Here is a 20,806-nt window from a genome sequence, read left to right on the forward strand (position 1 = left end):
AATGTCCTCACTAGCTTAGCTTCCCAGCAAGGTCAAAATGTCTCTTAGAGAAAATAAAAAGAAAAAAAGAGAAATTAAAAATATGTCCTTATAAAATGACAATTTGCATTCAATTTTAAATGTAATTTTATGCAAAACTAAATTAGTAACATTCAATTAGATATTCTTTGCTTAAAAATGATTGTAGCCAAGATCTATATATTTTCTTTATGTAAAATGATTTTTTTATGAATTTATTTCAAAACAAGTTTTACTAAAACACAAAAAGCAAGTTTTATTGAAACTATTCTACTGAAAAAACACAATAGATTTGAAGTCACTGAGTCCTACATGACCAAACAGACTTTGTTTTGCTCATTAGCATCTCAATATCCAATAATGCTAAGATGTTGAAATATATTTTACATCCTTTCCTTACATTTCACTTTGCTACTATAAATTAAGATTGTGTAAGGAAGGAATCAAGGAGGAAGGAAAAGAAATAGGAAAAAAAAGGATGTTCTACTGTATTCATCTAAAATGTCTTTTAAACGATTTTTTTTTCAGGACCATTACAAACAAGTAAAAGAAACTCACTGAATAATTACTGTGGTCTAATACTGAGAAAGAGACCTGAACTGAAGATTTTTAAATGCTTGCCCTAATAGTCTTGTTGTTAATTCCATAGCAAGTATATACTTTTTACATAAAATAGGAAGATTCCTGGTCCAAACATATGTAATTTACTGCAAAATGTTCACAGGTTATAATCACCTAAATTTCAGTTACTTTTATTAATTAATTCACTGCAAGAACCTCAAAAGGCTAATAGAGTCTATGTATGCATGTATGTATGTATACATACATACATATATATAATATATATATATATTTTTTTTTTTTGGGGGGGGGCTACCATTTAAACCACTTAAAAAACAAACTGGTGCCTGGAGTGGGTATTAGAGACCAAGAACTCATTCAGCATGCACCACAAATTAGAAAGGGAAAATAAAAGGGTCTTAAAAGAGTAGAGAAAAAAATATATTGGAAATCTACATACCTTATATATCTATTTATCAGAGGCATTCAACATTTTTGGATACTCCTTTACAGTTATTCATATGAGTACCAACAATTCAAGATAGTTAATTCACTTCTGCATTACTGGTACAGCCGTTAAATAACAGCAACGGAACAATTACTTGAATACTTAATTTCCAGTATGATTATTAAAGCCTACTTTATTATAATGTATTCAATGATACTTGTTTCTATATTCAGACATGGGGTTTTTTGAGACTTTAAGCCCCTGGAACATAGGAACTATGTTTTGTTGACTCATGTAGTTTCAGCAACCTAATATGGTGTTTAGTATCTGATAGGTGCTCAGTGCACACTTAAAGAAGAATAGAGGTAAAAAGGGGTGGTAGCCAGTCCATCCCTGTACTTCTGGAAGAAAGAAGCGGTGGGGTGGCAGGGGGAGAGAAAAGGAGTGAACGGGGAGGAAAGGGGAAGGAGACAGAGAAAGACAGAGGGAGAGAGAGATCATTTGATTCAGAGTCTACAGGTTCAATTATCTTTGGGATTTTTAAAAATATATTACTTCTCTGTGCCTGACTGTTTATATCCAAACAATACAAATCAGAAATTCTGTGGGCTGGGGCTGAACATTGATCAATTTGTTGTCAAATTTTAGCTCCCAGGATCAGCCTACCCTCCTCTGTACAGATTAAGCAACAGACCTCCAGAGATCTCATAAATGACCTCCAGAGAAGATCTCATATAAAGGTGAGCAGAAGAAGCCAATAAATACTTTTTGTCCTCAATTTACATAAAATTCAAGATGTGCAAAAGTAAATAATGAAAACAGAATCAGAACAGTAATGATCTTTGGAAGGGTACAGTCTGGAAATCTGCAGGAGGGGAACAGACATGCTGAAAGTGTCCTTTGTTTTGGTCTGAGTGTGACTACATAGGTGTATACATGTTAAAAAAGCTATCAGCTATATACTTGAGATTAGAGTATTGTATATACTTCCTATGTTTGTTTTATCTCAATTCCTATTAGAGTACTTTACACTTTTTTATGTAGGTTTTACTTCAATTAAAAATAAAAATAAAATGATCAGTCCCTATTCTATTGAAAATATAGGTATACAAGGATAGAAGTACAGAAAATTGATGGGCGGCTGTTGCAGGCAATTAAGTGAATGATAATAGTGTTTAAGACAATGGTGGTGGTTGTGAAGGCTATCACAAGCCTAAACAAAAAGATAATTTTCCTTGAATAAATACAAAAATGGACTGCTGTGTGTTTTCTTTATTGAAGACACAAATTCAATGGAAAATTGGTTCATATTTTTAGACGTCAGTAGTTTCTATTCCGGTCCTAACTATCTGGGTATGATGAAGATCAATTTTATAGTTTGTCATTAAATTTAACCTTGGCACCAACACTTAACAATGAATGACAGATTCATTCAGCAACTATTGATTGTTTATTACATGCAAAGAGCTCTGCTAGATGGTGAAGGGATACAAAAGTGAATTATAAAGTCTTTGCCTTTGTGAGTTTGTAAAATAGCTGGAGACAAAAAGAAGATTCATAAATCACCACAACACAAGGCATAATATGATAAATTATAAAAAAAAGAATTATAAACAATACATTATGGCAATACAGAGAATGGACTTATCAATTTTCACTACAGATATGGGAAAGGCTTCATAAAAGTAGTATCATTTAAACTTGAAGGCTAAGTCTGATTTTGATAAAGTAGACAAGTATCAGAAGAAGGACCCGGCATGCCTATTAGAGAGACCAAGATCAAAATTGCTCATAAGGATGTTTGAGGAAATATTATGCAGTTATGTTTACAGAGCTGAATTTGAGCTAGAATTGAAGTGCCTCTGTTGCCCCCTGGATTCTGAAACCACAATATAAAAAGTTAAATAACGGTAAACCAGGTAGCAGACATAATACTTCAAACTTTGAGTTCTTTCTACAAATGCAATGCATCCCAGTTAGGACATGTCTGAAGTGCTAGATAATGCTGTTATGAATCATACATAGAGAATGTCTAGAAGAATAAAAACTAAATTTAACTTTTGTTATCTCTGGATGGTACATTCTCTTGTGACATGTGATATTTTTGATTAACTACACATCCTATTTTTTCATTATAAATGTGTGCTGGTAGTATCACTATATAAACTAAATAAATGTGATTTCAATTAAAAAGATAGGTAAAATTGCTCAGTGTGAATGAACTCCTGTCCTATCACAGAATTCAAATAGTAATATAAATTTTAGCCAAAGGTTTTAATCATATATAAATTCATCTGGAGAATTTTAAAAAATGCAGTCATGTTTTTGCATTGACTAAAATTCTTAATGTTTATTTGGATTCACTTACTTAACAATTAATTGTTCATTGAACGTGTCTGAGTCCTTAAAAACATACAGTTTTATAGGAGAGAGAGGCAATTCCAATGTAATGCAAAAAAATGTTATGGTCAGAAAAACAGAGACTTCTGGAGAAGCACGAACAAGGGCTTATTCCTGACCAGAGGTCAGATAGTTAGGAAAGGAGAAAGTTATTAGTAACTAAGCCTTACCTAACCTAGTTACAAAGATATCTTTATCTGAATTTGCCATTACTATACCATTTTATACGGAGACAGATGTTATTCAGAGCATTAAATTGACAAGCTCAAAGTCACTAAGAGAGAATATATCAAAACCAGAGCCTATGTCATTAACCCTCACATTTTTCTCCTTAAAAGGAAGACTGAGCTAGTCCCTGAAAGGTTAAGAAGCATTAACCAAATAAGAGGAAATGGTATGAGGTAAATCCAAGGAAGGAGCGCCGTCGGAACTGGCCATGGTTGAGAAACATCATAAGTCAAGGGCTGACAAAGAATTTAGAAAAGCTGGGAATGCTGACAGTTAACTTCACCTAAATCTTTCTTCACAATTTCATTGTTTACCAATGTGAAAAAAGGCTACTCCAATAGCCGATACCCCTCTATCAGTTTCAAGATTCAGAATGGGAGGAAAGATCGTGCAGAAGGGACTCCAGGAATAAGCACCTTGAAATCTGGAGAATCTGTGGCAGGAGACGAGGCCATCGAGATAGGCAGAGCCGTGTTGGAAAACGCCTCCCATGCCCTGATGGGAGTCTGGGCTCATCTCAAGGCCCAGGGAACTAATGGTGTATTTTAGGCAAAAAGAAAGAAATGCTCAGTGTTGCTTTGAAGGCATGATCACACAGCACATACACAGATTCATTGATAGTAATAAAACTTTCACACATCATTTTCTACTTATGCTCTCTCCAATGCTCTCTGACTTTTCAAAATTATACTTAGTGTATTTCATTTTAAAATGTCATTTTTAACATATTGCCTTCACAATATACTAGGCAAAAAACTGCATTTGGAAAAACCCTACACTACATGTCAAGAATGGAAGCAGGGAAAATGGTGTAGAAGCCACTTGTTCCTCCACTTCTCAATGATCTAGCAAAGGGAGCTCATATAGAGTTTTAAGCACATAGGTTATTTACTCCAAATGCAAAACCCTTTTCATCTTCAGAATCAAATCCAGTAAATTTTATATATTTTTTTCTATTCAATAGAGACTTGGAAAGATGACATACTTTTAACAAATTTTCACAATTAAAAACTAGAAGAGCCAGAATTCAAATTCAATCCTGTCAGTCTCCAATGAACTTGCACTTTCTGCCACACTAAGCTTTCTACCACTATAATTTAGACATTCATTTAAAAGAAATTTTTAGGGGTGTCTGGGTGCCTCAGTTCATTAAGCATCTGACTTCAGCTCAGGTCATTATCTCCTGGTTTGTGAGTTCAAGCCCTGTGTCAGGTTCTGTGCTGACAGCTCAGAGCCTGGAGCCTGCTTCAGATCTGCATCTCCCTCTCTTTCTGCCCCTCCGCTATTCAAGCTCTCTCTCTGTCTTTCAAAAACAGACATTTATTAAACATTAAATTTTTTTAAATTTTAAATGTTCATTTACTTTGAGACAGAGATAGATACATAGGGGAAGAGAGAGACAGAGAGAGAGAGAGAGAGAGAGAACGAGCGCATGAATGGATGAATGGATGAATGGGAGAGGCAAAGAGAGAAGGAGACACAGAATTAAAGTAGGCTATAGGCCCCTAGCTGTCAGCACAGAGCCTGACACAGGGCTCAAACTCAAAAACCACAAGATCATGACCTGAGCTGAAGTCAGATGCTAACCCACTGAGCCACCCAGGTACCTCCAAGTAATTTCGACATTCTGACTAAGACATTTCCAGCCTCTGATTCAAGCTCTACATGATTGACAGGCAGCCAGGACATAGTGCCTGGCACAAAATAGGTGCTCAACAAATATCTGGTTGAATGTAAAAATGAAATTATGTAGTATGAAGGTAAAGACAGAAAGAGTATGCAAAATCCACTTGTTCTACACAAATTCGAAGTTCACAAAGTTTAAATGCTTCCAAATTAATTCTCAAATATACAATGTACTTTTGTATTCTGGCATATTAATATACAGAATATCTGATGTGGCCACAGGCCAAAGAACACCGGCAGTCACCCGTAGTTAGAAGAGCAAGGAATGGATTTCTCCTATAGCTTCTGAATGGAGCAAAGAACTGCTGATACCTTGACCTTGCAACACTGATTTTAGACTTCTGGCCTCCAGAACTGTGCGAGTTTCAATTTCTTTTGCTTTGAGCCACCAAGTTTGTGATAATTTGTAACAGCAGCCAGAGGTAATTAATACAATTATCTTTTCTAAAATTTTTATGCTTATTTTTGAGAGGGAGGGAGGAGAGAGAGAGAGAGAGAGAGAGAGAGAAAGAGAACAGAGGGGGAGGAGAAGAGAGAGAGGGAGACACAGAATCTGAAGCCGGCTCCAGGCTCTGAGCTGTCAGTACAGAGCCCAACATGGGGCTCAAACCCATGAACTGTGAGATCATGACCTGAGCCTAAGTTGGACACTTAACTGACTGAGGCACCCAGGTGCTCCATCAATACAATTTTCGACTCAACAGAGCAGTAGACATCAAAACTTTAGCAAGGCTAAGGGTGAGCAGGGATCTGTGTGCAGGCACATTTCCAGGCCTTGCTCTCTGGGTTTTGTTTTAAGTCTTTGGGAAGGGGAGGTAAAACATACAGTTTAATTAGGTGCCTCATATCACTGCAATGCTAACCCACAAGCTTCCCTTTTCCATTTCAAGTTACTGTGTGTTGTGGGATAGGGAGAAGGGTAGATGACAGTCATTTTGTTTCACTCTTCCCTTTGTTCTTGTGTGGAGTGGTCTGTGATTAGATGCAAGGAGTCAAGTTTATTAACTAAGCAGTAAAGTATAATAATTAAAAGTTTTTCAGTCAAGGGGGCACCTGGGTGGCTCAGTCAGCTAAGTGTCTGACTTCCGCTCAGGTCATGATCTCACGGATCGTGGGTTCAAGCCCCATGTCAGGCTCTGTGCTGACAGCTCAGAGCCTGGAGCCTGCTTCAGATTCTGTGTCTCCATCTCTCTCTGACCCTCCCCTGCTCACACTGTCTCTCTCTCTCTCAGAAATAAATAAAACATTAAAAAAAAATGTTAAAAATTAAAAAAAAAAGTCAAGTAAAACTGGGTTTGCATTCGAGTTATGGAGTTTATACAATGTAAGAAATTGGCAGTTTTTACTCTCCCGAAGTGTCTGTTTCTTTATCCATGAAATGGGATTAAAAACATTTTCCACATAATATATGAGGATTAAAGATGTTTATAAAGAGCCCGGGTCCATAGTAGGCATCTGTGTATGTGTATATGTGTGTCCATCTACACATACATAGATATATCTAATATATATTATATTATATCCTTAGTAGAAATGCTTTAACAGAATCTATGTGTGTAAGTATGATTAGACAGATGGATATGCATAGTGTACATATATCCATATATATATATAAGTATGGATATAGATATGGGAAATCCATTAGTATTTTATCAGATAAAAACTATTTTTCTTCAAAATTCTATTCTAACTGGCTTGGTAACTAAAGAATAATGAGCATTGTTTAATTTTTTTATAAATATAAAATTATAAAGATTACATCAGTATTCACTGACCTGAAGATATACTCTGTGGGTTTTAATGAATTCTTACTTTTCAGTTTGTTTCAGAAAACAAAACAAAACAAAGAATCTTAATCTTTTACTATGAGGTTGTGAAACAGTTCTAAACTTAAATAATGCTTACTTACATATAGGACTAAAGTTACATATAATAATTATTTGCCAAATGCATAATTTTACCACAAACCTACACACCATTATTTATTTCACATGCCCACACCCTCTCCTAAACTAACCAAAGTTTATATTCTTTCCACGTATAGGAAAAACAAGTATGGTACTAAAGAAAAATAATTTATATTACAAGTTTGAGGGTAGGGAAGAAAGAGGAACCAAAACATTAAAGAAGAAAGTGAGAGATAGGAGGAAGAATAGAAAGAGGAGTGGAGAGGCTGAAAATCAAAAGACTTTAATTCTTTTGTTAAGCTTATTTATTAATAAGTTTAAAAGCAATCTGGTCTAGACTCAAATAGATAGGAGACCAAACACTGGTTCTTCTACAAGGAGGCTCAGGGAGACCCCATTCTTCTGCAGGTTTGCTGCGATACTAAGTAAAAAATGTAAGCCGATCATCTAGCACAGAACCCAATACACATGGCTGACATTTAATCGTTAATGTCAATCAGTAAGTGATGCTAATATTGCTGAACACTGTACAATTTGGTTTCTTTGATATGTCACAAAATGTTTTGCTAGGTTTGAAATACAGATAATACAATCAATTGGGCGATATGATTTTTCAAAGGCATTTCATGTATTTTTGTCTGTGTCTATCCACACGTTGTCTGTTTAACTGACTTTATACTAAAATCATTTAAATATAATTCATAAAACAATTACCTTGGGCATGTCTACTGATTTTCCAATAATTTATCTCATTCACGATAAACTTTTCAAATGATTATACTGAGATCAGATGAGTAAGAGTCTCCCTATTTCATTTCCTTTTTCTCTTTTTATAGAAGTAACTTTTAGAGAATTATTTAATCTAATAGGTTTTTAAATAAAAATATTACAGTTCTTATTTAAAGTGGTCTCATATCTCTGTATATTATTTGCCAAGCTACTGGTGTTTAAAATTATTCTACTGTTATGTCTTTTACCATTGATTACTGTAAATAATAATTTGAAAATTGTTTTAATTTTTTTTTTAATTTTTGAGAGAGAGAAACAGAGTGTGAGTAGGGGAGAAGCAGAGACAGAGGGAGAGACACAGTCCGAAGCAGGCTCCAGGCCCCGAGGTGTCAGCACAGAGCCCGACACAGGGATCAACCAATGAATGGTGAGATCATGACCTGAGCCAAAGTCCAGTGCTTAACCGACTGAACCACCCAGGTATCCCTGTAAGTGGTAATTTTCTAATAAATTTCAAGAAGGGGATTGAAAACCATGGAGCAGTAAGAACTTTTGAAAAAGACTAGATTTTTGAAGTTAATAAAAACTAAATTTATGAAAGGATTGTTACAAAATATGCTATCTAATACTAGGTATGATTGTACCTTGTATTTACTGGGTTATTGGCCAAGTGGTAGGAAACCTTTAACAGTATTTAAGTTAAAAATATCAGGATAAAGAACATGCTAAATGTTTAAGAAAGTGGTTGATATTCAAATATATAGTTAAAATATCTACTATAATTCACAATGGTTATTATATATGCATATGCAAGACTTACTAATTTTCCTCAAATAAAATTAAAAAGTATATATAATATTCTCCCCTAAAAGAAAGAAAAACAAATTACACAGAATCCAGAATCCAATTCAAAATTATTACTTTATTTTAAAAAATTCTTTGTTAAAAAATTAAAGGGGTGCCTGGATAGTTGGTTGAGTGTCTGACTCTTGATTTCGGCTGAGGTCATGATTCCAGGATCTTGGCACAGAGCTCCAGCCAGGTTCTGTGCTGAACGTGGAGCCTGCGTTAAGATTCTCTCTCTCCCTCTGTCCCTCTCCCCTGCTCTCACACTCTCTAAAAATTAAAAAAAATAAAAAAATAAAATAAAATAATTTGTAAAATTAGTTATGTTATTTCAATTCCTTTGTATTTTTAAAGTTTATTTCTTTTTGAGAGACAAAGAGGGATCACACATGTGAGTGGAGGAGGGGCAGAGAGAAAGAGAAAGAATCTGAAGCACTGTCAGCACAGAGCCTGATGTGGGCGGGGCTCTATCCCACGACCTGTGAGATCATGACCTGAAATGAAAACAAGAGTTGTATGCCTAACCAACTGAGCTACCCAGGAATCCCACTTTATTTCAATTTCTATTTGTCCTACTAATAGCACAAACTAATTTAAATATTGATATTCATGAAAACATTTAAAATGTGTATTCTATAATATAAATTATATTAAGTTAATATAATATATATAATATAATATAAATAATATAAAGTTAATGCAGAAAAGCATTCTTTTATTTTCAACATTTATTTAACTTCTTTAATATTTATTTAATTTTGGGTGAGCGTAAGCAGGGGAGGGATAGAGAGAGGGGCACAGAGGATCCAAAGCAGGCTCCATGCTGAAAGGCTGACAGCAATGAACCTGATGAGTGGCTGGAACTCATGAGCTGCAAGATCAGGACCTGAGCCAAAGTCGGATGCTCAACCGCCTAAGCCACGCAGGTGCCCCAACATTTATTTAATATAATGGCAGACCAGACAACTCCCATAAAAAATATAAATCTCATGCTATTACTGTTCTTCATAAATTAGATTTAATATAATTTAGGAAATATATTTCTTACCTTACTATGAATAAATATACTTTTAAAGAACTATATAGAGTTAAACCCCAAATATCTCTCTAAAATACTGAACAGGAGCCAGGGTCTTTGGTGTTTTGTTAATCAATCTAGCAATTCAGAGTTCTACTGGGCTGATTTTCTCACTGCAGAAATGACCAGAGACTGCGCATTCACTGAATATTCTTCCCGGGTCACCCAGTCAGAAAGATTTCCAGTGACTACTGTTTCCAACTGAACAAACCCCTGTCCAATCCTTCCTGTTATTTCAATTCCTTCATTTGAACTTTAAATGCTAGTACACAGAGCAACTTCTAGAGGCACACTCAGTTTTAAAAATCATCAAGAAAAAAATTTAAAAAATCATCAGAATATTCTAATAACTTAAGTATAAATCTCCTAGTGCTAGGTAGTTTATGCTTTTGTTCCAAGGTATGAGCCTCTATGAAAACTACAAAGTAGAAATTTCCATTTAGCATTTCGTTAGAGATCAGAGCTATATTTGTAGTAAAGCATTTGTCTTCATTAAGCTATCTTTTTCCAGCCATTCCAGAAGATGAACAGTTTCAAAAATGGTCGGGGATCATGTGAATGGACTAACTTAGCAATATTCCACTCCTCTGAGTCATACATAGTGCTAGAAGCCTGCAGTGTGCCATTTATAAGGTTTTATTAAACCTTTAAGAGCATTCCAATATTTTATCTCTTCCCTATTTGGTTAGAAGCCTCATCTTCTCATCTTACCTAAATAGATCCTTTAAAAGAGAACCAATTACAAGCAGTGACTAAAATAATTAAAACCTTAAAGGACAAAAGACTGATAAAAGTACCATACATTTTTAGTGGGAAGAAGAGTTTCACCGTCCAGATAAGTGTAAACTATTGAAATGGAATAAAGGTGCCAATAAAATACATAATGGTATTTTTCTGGAAGTCACAATGCTGTGGGACTGTGAACTGGAGAATTAAGGGAGAATGAACCTATTTTCTCTTTTTTTTTTTTGGAACAAAAAGGGGTAAGAGGCATAGGGATAAGCATTCCCTAAATCACCATCTCAGAAAACCTTAAACAACATGGTCTGTTCAAAGGAAGACTGAAAGCTGTGGCTGAAATCAGTTGAGCTCTTACCGTGAGACAACGGGAAGAGCCGGCAAAAGGGAAGGGCAGGCTGTGAAGCACATTGGTCAGACCCTCAGCTCTACCGTAGAATCAGAATTTTTGCCTACTTCACATAACCACATTTTCTAATCCCTCTACAACATTTGTGAAGATCCTTAAATGTAATGGTCTATTTTAAAATAAAGGAAAATTTGTCTTCCAAACAACTTTTCCCCAACGTGTCTTACATTTTTGTCTAAGAACTTAGCACTTGTGTTTCTGCATTTCAAATACATGTTGGGCATTTTTCTGCTATTTTTAATCTGCTAGGCATTCTGGACATTCCTAGTATTTATAGTTTACTAATTTATTTCCTCGTGTAATCTCACCAAAGTGTGGCATGCAGCATATATTTTTGAATTCTGATACCACCCACCTAGAAATTACTCAACAGGTGCTATCCATATCAGGAACTTCATCTTTGGGTATGGTTAAATATAGTGTCAAATAAGCTCCTTCAAACTGAGTTCTGTTTTTCAGGATGTGTTTAGTCTCAGCTTATTAAGGAAAGATAACTATGACTTGGAGACTTGGAATAAACATGAATCAAAATCTCTCAGAAATTATGCTAATAAATCGGTACAAGAACAAGTTCATATTTCTCTTAAATATGTGTTCTTTGGCCCATTTGAAAGAATTACTGGTAAATTTTTTTCATCTATTTCAAAACAACATAATGATTTTTTTTTATTTTAAGGTAATATAATTAGAGAATCTCATGGAAAAGTGCACATTATTATTCTCTAATACTCTGAAACTATGTTATGATGAATTCCTTCAATTTCTATTTAATCTATTTTCAGATACCCACATTTCACACAATCATATCCCCTTGTGACGTGACACAAAGGGAAATGTACCCTCATTCTCTTCTCATGTTAAATCTTCTACAAAGGGGGTGCCTTAGTGGCCCAGTCTGTTAAGTGTCGGGTTTCAATTCAGGTCATGATCTTGCAGTCCGTGGGTGTGAGCCCCTCGTCGGGCTCTGTGCTGACAGCTCAGAGCCTGGAGCCTGCTTCAGTTTCTGTCTCCCTCTCTCTCTTCCCCTCCCTTGCAAGCATTTTGTTTCTCTCTCAAAAATAAACAAACATTTAAAAACTTTTTTTTAAAGTCTTCTACACAGACTTTAAATTTATTCATTTTCACTTGCTTTAGGATTTGGCATCATTTCGGGGCGCCTGGGTGGCTTAGTCGGTTAAGCGTCCGACTTTCGCTTAGGTCATGATCTCGCGGTTCGTGGGTTCGAGCCCCGCGTCGGGCTCTGTGCTGACTGCCAGCTCAGAGCCTGGAGCCTGTTTCAGTCTGTGACTCCCTCTCTCTCTGACCCTCCCCTGCTCATGCTGTCTCTCTCTCTCCTAGAAATAAATAAAAATAAAAAAAATAAAAAAAAAAGGATTTGGCATCATTTCTCATCTTCCCCAGTCCCCTGAGTCCTTCTCTCTCCTTACTGCTCATTCTCTCACCATTCTTTCCTATTTCTGACTCCTACACCTTTGTTCATCACATAACTACTGGTATTCCCCAATGTGAGAACCTAAAATCTCTCCCCTCCGGACTTTATACGGGTCTTCTGATGAAATCCTATCCTTTTCCCATGGCTTCAATCATTACCTATGCACTNGCGAAAGTCTGACGCTTAACCAAGCCACACAGGCGCTCCACCTAGGCACTAGCTTTGTTCTACCCAACACCGTACTGTGACTTCCAGGAAAACATGCCTAATTGCCTGAAATCATCTCCTACTTGATGTACCAATGGAGAGGTCAAACTCTACTTTCAAAATATGAATTTGTCATCTTCTCCCTTCTCCCTTTAGCCTGTTTTCTCCCTTCGTAGTAACCATGTATAATAGTAACTTCTCAGGCATTTATACTCCCTGTACTCGTCATCTCCCATATCCAAATAAAGACGAGCACATATTTTGAAATTCTCAGAAAATATCTAGGATGATTTTTTAAAAAATATTTACATTGGATCATGCCACGGCCCACCTTTAAAAGTCCTCAAAAGGCTCCTCAACCAACCCCATACGTTAGCCCTATGTGATCAGGCTTCCATTGTCTCCTCAAACACCTCACTGCACTCAAGCCACAGTGGAACCCCTTCCCAGCACTTCTGGTCTTACCTATGCAACACAGTTGCTATTATTTCCTTCAATATCTGCTCCTTTGATCCTCAAGTGTCCCTCAATCTGGTAGCCCAGGTACTCAGCAAATATTGGCTAAATATGAATTACCTGACTACTATTCATCAATATATTGTAGAGTCATACCACAGGAGAACCTGTATTCTTAAAGGTTTACAACAATCCAATAAAAGGTATTAAGTTTGACATTTAAATAATTTGTGATGAGAAACAGTACCATACTTAGTTTTTACCTTACCTTTTCCTATTCAACACAAAGAGCAAGCAAAGCCCATAAAAAATCAGATATACAGAAGGATGTGGTCAAAGCAGTTCTGTGAGTAAGGACAGCACTCACTGTTATTAATGCTGTACCTCTCAGTTGTTAAGCAACAAAGAAACAGGCAACATCCTGTTTGGAATAGATAGATGAAATTCATAAGAGCTTCATAAGCCTAGTCATACTCTGTCATAATTCTCTTTCCTCTACTTTCTTATCTCAGTTAAAATCTGGAGTCTTTATTCATTAATACTATGGTACCAAGGCCAATTCTAGGAACAGAGGCAAAAGAAACTCCACCAAAAAAGGTATACTTTTGTCATATATATTATTCTGAATCAACACACGGAGGGCATGCCAACTTCAGATTCAAAACTCAACCACATCAGAAAAAAATGAGGATACAAGTCATTTTGTACTCAAAATTCAAAGTGATTCTGACTAATACTCTTTGGCTGGAAAAACTACCTTTTTCATAGAATTTACATTTCTCAGGCTTTGGTTTTTCTGTTTTTTTTTTTTTTATCAAACACAGAAATATCAACATAAAATGTATACTGGATGTTACATGACATTTGGAGGCTAATGCTTTCTAATCTAATAAGGATTAGAAAGTAATACAAAATTAACAGAGTCTAATACTCATGAGAATGTTTTGACAGATTTGTAGAATCTTCGGTACAGATGTTTCAGATAAATATCTACGGTATTCCTATCCATAGTTATGAACTTTGGAGTTTTATTTTTTCCTTCTGTCAGGAAATATTAGCTTAGCTGTTTAGTGGATTCTCTGTAATCAGAGTCAAACTGGAGTGACAACAGAGAAGACATATTTTAGAATCCAACACCTCCTTATAATTGAAATAATGAAAGTAAACCCAAGTGTTGAGTTTAACAAACATAAAATATGATACACAGGGACTATAGAGAATTTTAATATAAAGCTCTAAAATCTTTTAACAGGTATTAATTAATGAATGTGTCTTAACAAAGTCTGTAACAGAACTACTATATTTCCATATCAGCTTCGGTAGCAAAGAATATCTATAATTATATGTCATTATCATAGCCTAATTAGGGTTCATTATACAGATGAAAAAGCTGAATCTCAGAGAGGTTACATCATTTTCCAATATCACACAGCTATTATTTTAGCAGGATCTGAAGGTATAATAATTGCTCTCAGTAAATCTATAATTAATTTCCATAGTGTCATGCTTATGCCCAGAATAATTAGATCAAGAAGTTTCCTTAAAATTGAAGCATTTTACAGAAAATTGTTTTTTACAGTAACTTTTTTCACAACAGCTACACAGTGTTTGTGCTATTGTAATACTTCCTTAGAGCGTTTATCACAGACACACACAAACACACACACACACACACATACACACACACACAGCATGGTAGATAGTTAATCACTCTTCAAGAATAAATTCCTTTTATTATTTTAGATTTCAGTTTTCTGACATTAAATAAAGCAAATCAGCACATCAAAAGAGTTCTTTTTTTTCTTTCTTCCAATCTCTGACAATTGAGAATTCATCACGATTCACTTAAAATATCTATTTTTTGCTAAAGAGAGTTTTGAAGGAAGCCTCATCTGATGAATTTTGGCTATCATTCCTGATTATATCTGCTGATAAAACTTTAATGAAGGCATTTGTATTTTTGGTTGTCCTATAAACTTAATCTGTGGCTATTTAATTAAGAGAGGGGTGAGTTTTTACCTCTGCAGTTTATCAATCTATTTTTTTTTATTACAAAGCTTTAAACTTTACCAGTTGGTAAAGATAAAAAAGAGGGCTGAGGAAGCCACAAACCTCTAGATGAACAGCTTTCTGAAAAAGGCTACTAATCATATCTCATAATCAGTCACCGCTCAGAAAAGTTCCAGCAGCATGCCTCTAGAGCTAATTCCAAAAGTGCTTAAGAGTCTGTGTGTTTACACTGGACTTTGTTATGAACGATAAAATAGTATTTATATATTTTTAAGATGCACATGGCAAGTTCTGTTCTTCAAAACAGTTGTTCAGACAAAAAGGCTCCACTTAAAATTGGAAATGGGGTTTACTGCCAGCAAAACCAGTGTTAAATCATTCAGCCGTCAGAGCAACAACAGCAGAAAGTCAAGGATCTGATAAAACACCTGGAGACATGTCATTCAGGAGTCATACGTACTCCACCGTGCTGATGCTATCATTTGCTCATAAACTGCCCCCAAGGAAATAAATACATATGATAGAATGTGATCAAATGATTCCTTAAGCAGGAAGACATGCAAAAGAAGTTTCTAGTCCATTTACAAATGCAGTTTAATCAAAAGTGAAGATAAGCATTGTATTTTAGAATAAATTTGGTTCTTACCATCTGAGACTGACTCCTAGGACATCCATTGATATCTTCAACTTTTTCATTTGCTAAAGCCAAGAAATAAAATAAAAGAGAGAAAAAAAGAATGACATGCTTAAGCAATGAAGTGAAACACAAAAAAAAGAGACTAAGAAAAACCAAAAAACAAAACAAAAACAAAAACAAGCACAATGCTGCTGCTACATTCACTTGTCTCCCAAGCCGGGTACGAGAGGACGCACTTGATAGGAGCTGCCAATTCCATATGCACAAACCAGGCAAAAAGGAAAAAAAAAAAGTGAGTGAGAAGGAAGTTGCTGCTAATTCTTTGGTCTGTGCCAAATGACTGCTGACATGAAACCTTTCACAACTGTCCCTGCTGGATCAGGATACAGTTTCAAGGAATCTCGGAGTGTATGAGTTGCTGTAGCTAATGAAACGCACACATGGGAGACATATGGTTTAATGAAGCGTTCATTTCTGACAATCCAGTGTATGTAAAGATACAGTTCTAGCCATCTAAAAGTATAGCCAAACTGCTTTTTTCAAACATTCTCACATAAACATTTTAATTAAATCATGGGAGAGCTACATTAATCTCAGAGACACATGGGCTAAGTTCATAGGCATTCGACTTAAATTGCATTTTACCAAGCGGGCGGGGGGCAGAGACTCTCCTGGCTTTTCCCAGAGGGCAGGTCTTACCAATGATCTGGATGATTTCGGCTAGCAGGACTCCATCTGCAATGTCTTGTTGCAAATCCTTGATCAGCCGCTTGTGGCCTGATTTTGCTAGGTAGTGGTTGGCCCAGTCAGTGTAAATCTGTTGAACAGAGGGAGAGAAGAAGTGAGATGGTGTGAGAGAAAATAGAGACAATAAAAATGCTTAAGACAAATGTTGGATTCAAAGGGAGCTATTCTGGATCGCATTCCAGTTTAAGAAGTCATAGCTCAAAAGGAAATAGTTGTAAAATAATTTTATACAGCTCTCTCTCCCACTTATCTCTTGTTTCAAAGGAGGATGAGTCACTCTTTTTCAAAACCAGGGACTAGTCACTTGTGACACAGCAAAACGGTTTCCCCAGATGACTACCAAGGAAACTCCGGTTTGCAAGTCTGTTAGGTTTTCACTCCTTCCCCTGCTTCTGGCCTATCAAAAATAATCCTGCCTGTCTTCGTGAAAGGAAACCACCTGGGCCGATTTATCAAGGAACCTATTATAAAAATTTCTGTTTCTCTAACACTTTATTAGATTTGTCATATGAGATACTGCATGGGACGATATTTTGGCATCATGTTATAAAATAATTGTAAATGTCCAAGTTATTTTACTTGGACTGCCATTTCCCATTTAATCCTCTTGCAGTGTGTTTATATAAGAAAATAGAGGAAGTAAATACAGTTATTACATAGAAATTACAACATAGAGTGTAGGAGTGGATTATAAGTCACAAGATTGGCAATTGTCATAAGGCAGAAGTGATTGAAAGTAAATTATGATATAAAGAACAGCTGGAATTGTTCACAAATTTTCACAAAAATAAAATCTACTAGTTTTTCACATGTTATGGGACACCTAGTAAGGTAATGTAATCTAAGATAAGGAAATAAGCATTAAGATGTTTCAATTTTATGGGTGGCTCATACGAATATATTAGTAAGTTTATTACAAGACAAACTGCAGTATGTAATGTAACAGAAGAATGCACAGTCTGAAATGATAACTGAGGAGGGTAATTGATTGAGAAATATACATATACAAGTGTGTTAGAGAAGCACTGGAATTAGAACCTGGACATAAGGGAAGCGAAGGGCCTTCCCCACAGAGAATACCAATATAGAATGGCAGAGTGGCAAAGGAATCAGACAGTTAGAAAGTCTGCAATTAAGGTAGCAAGCCTTAGTGAGAACAATTAGACTGAAAAGGTAATTTGTATCAATAAGTCATAAACACTGAATGCCAAGAAAATTGTAAAAAATGCTACTTTTTGTTTCTAACAAAACCAATATACATGTTTTCATAAAAATAAAGCAAAATAAATAAAAAGTGTAGAAACTAAGAAGTAAAAGTTTCCTCACAACTTGCAAACCCCATCCGCTTTTCAATAATTTGTTATGAATAGTTCTAGAATTTTATTTTACGCCTACATACTTGACCACATGATACCTTATTATACATGCATATATAGATACATACACACATGATAGGATTTTTAACCAAATATGTCTCAAATTTCACTTAACATTCTGCACTTTTCAAGTTTTTATGTAACAGTATTTTAATAACACTGCTATAACCATTTTACATATATATATGTCTTGCTATTTTTAAAACATCTTTTATTTATTTTTAAAAACATTAAAAAAATAAAAATAAAAGAGAGAGAAAGAGAGAGAGAGAGAAGGGAAGGGGCAGAGAGAGAGAGGAGGAGGAGAGAGAGAATCCCAAGCAGGCTCTGTGCTATCAGTGCAGAATCCAACGGGGGCTTGAACCCACGAACTATGACTTCATGACTTGAGCCAGTCTGACACTTAACTGATGGAGCCACCCAGGTGCCCCAGTGCCTCACTATTTTTGGTGTTATATTGTACATATCAATACCCCTGTTGAAAGAGATTTAATCTGCTTAAATTTGTTTCTATTACATATAAAGTTATAAGAGATATCCTTAAAAATGTATCTTTCACACTTACATGCTGGTATTTTTATAGGACCAAAACCTGAAAGTGAGGCTATTAAGTTTTTTTTTTTTTTTAAATAAATGCTAGGTATAAACATTCCAAAATTCATCATAGTCAAAGAAAATGTTTATTTTAGAAAATATAAAGTGGTATCTTAATGCAATATATAGTGTTAATTTTCCTAAAAGAGTATATATAATTGGAAGGATCCAGCTGCATAAGAAAAACACAGGAGACAGCAATATTATACCTACTTTCACCCTGTTCATAATCTTCTTTATGTCAAAAGATATTAGTATGAAAAACATCCTTGCATAACTGACTCCTAAATTAGAAGCAAACACATGATTTCTAGATAGACACTTTTTTTATGTAGGGGTCATTTTCCTCAAAATTTTATTCTACTTATATTTACTATTCTGCAATAGGAAATTTTATTTTTACAAGGATTTATACTGTTGAGAATCTAAAACATTGAGGACGTTCCCCTCTATGCACCAGGCAAATAATGACATTAATTGTTTGGCCTTCTACTAGAAATTTCGGGTTGAGCCAGACTTGATTGGTGCCCTTATCTCCATTGGCAGTGACTTATAAGGACCAGCTGACTGACTTGAAAGGATACCACAAAGATTAAGAACATGAGTTCTGGAGTCAGTAGACCTGGCCTTGAGGCCCAGCAGGCCTCTTACCACCCCTGGGACCTGTGGACAAGCTTCTTCTCCTCTCTACACCTCAAATTCCTCATCTGCAAAATCAGCATAATATGAATGCCTATATTGTAGAGTTATGGCAGGATTAAGTAAGCAGCACTTGTAAAGTGTCCACCACAGAGTCAGTCTTGAAGAAAGGTCTGCTATTATAATCATCATTATGGCATCTAGTTTTCTTTGCTATGATGGCTTTCCAAGAAATATTTATTAAGTTATTGTTTTGTAGAGGTTAAAAAATGTGAGAGAATTGGCAGAAGACTGAAAAAACTGTGTTCTTAGCTTCTTCTGACACAGTATACTCGTATCTCTGACATCTCCTGCCTTCTAACTCAACGTGGCCGCAGATCTGTCTGCCATCTAAGCTTACAGGAAGGTATCTAGTTTGAAGGCTGCGATGTTCTAATTCAGGTTTGCAATGCCTCCATGGTGACCTCACCCCCATCAAACTCTTAAGTTAGATGTATTTTGCATTATGAAGGCATTAAATTATGTAAAAAAAAATACCTATTTAAATATACACAGAATGGAATATATTAGAAATGAAAACAAGAACACGTTCACTCTCCAAATGCATGTCAACAGCGTTTTAGTTCCAACTTGCTCCTGGAACTTAGGTAAGGAGACAGATGGGAAGCCAGCTGGTTGGCTTCAAGACTGACTGGAAAAGCCTCTGATTTGCTCATAAAATGTTTTTCACTTGGTCCAGATTTCTTCCAGAGGAATCCCAAGCCTAAGTGCTTTGACTTGTACAGCATCTTTAATTTGTGAAACAATGCTCAGACCATAATCTCCGACTTTAGTTACAATCAACAAAATCAATTAGGATTATATGAGTAGACTGAAAATAAATCTCCATTAAAAGAAGTTCTTATACTTACTTACTCTTTCTTAAACATGTGTAAAAGGTACTTGAGACCCTTCAAGCAAATCAGTGCCTTTGTAAAGGATGTTATAATCTAGATGAAATATAAAACAGTTACAGAGTAACATATCTTTAATATTATATGTAAACTTATTTTGTCTTTTAAAATTTTATATATGGAAATTGAATAAACAAGTGGAAATATGAGATGGATCTTTAATTTTTTTTCATGTTTTGTATATTTCTGAGAGACAGAGAGACAGTGTAAGCAGGGGAGGATCAGAGAGAGAGGAAGATACAGAATCTGAAGCAGACTCCAGGCTCTGAGCTAGCTGTCAGCACAGAGCTCGATGCGGGGCTTGAACCCACAAACTGTGAGATTATGACCTGAGCCAAAATCAGACGCTTAACTGACTGAGCCACCCAGCACCCCTGAGATGTATCTTTAAGGAGACAGGTTTCAAGCAAAGGACAGACAGCATTTAAATATGTGCAAAACTCATCAATAAACTTCCTGTAGTACCTAGTGAGAGAGGATACCCACAAGCTTTTCAACTGCCACATTAGAATTTATTGTTCAAATAAATACAACAGAATGGGAAAATCATGTCCAGATTTTGGATCTGAACTCCAAAGTTGCCTTTGGTTCATTACCACACACACACACACACACACACACACACACACACACAATCACAATATTTAAGCTCTTAGCTTCCCTTGAGTGAGATACAAACTGAGTTATAATGCTTTTTTTTTGTAGGA

General features: G+C 35.6%; 1 protein-coding gene across 1 annotated transcript in view; it reads right to left on the reverse strand.

The window, feature by feature from the left end:
* Positions 1-16,518, reverse strand: part of NAV3 (neuron navigator 3) — a 256,522-nt gene extending 240,004 nt beyond the window's left edge. Inside the window, exons 1-2 of the mRNA XM_077770208.1 lie at positions 16,490-16,518; positions 15,800-15,852 (exon numbers count right to left, since the gene is read on the reverse strand). Of these exons, the coding sequence (XP_077626334.1) occupies positions 15,800-15,802 (3 nt within the window). The 5' untranslated portion in view covers positions 15,803-15,852; positions 16,490-16,518. The remainder of the gene's footprint in view (positions 1-15,799; positions 15,853-16,489) is intronic.
* Between the last annotated feature and the right edge of the window lie 4,288 nt (positions 16,519-20,806).

Source organism: Crocuta crocuta, unplaced genomic scaffold (assembly GCF_008692635.1).
Source record: "Crocuta crocuta isolate KB4526 unplaced genomic scaffold, BGI_CrCroc_1.0 scaffold317, whole genome shotgun sequence".
Lineage (NCBI taxonomy): Eukaryota > Metazoa > Chordata > Mammalia > Carnivora > Hyaenidae > Crocuta > Crocuta crocuta.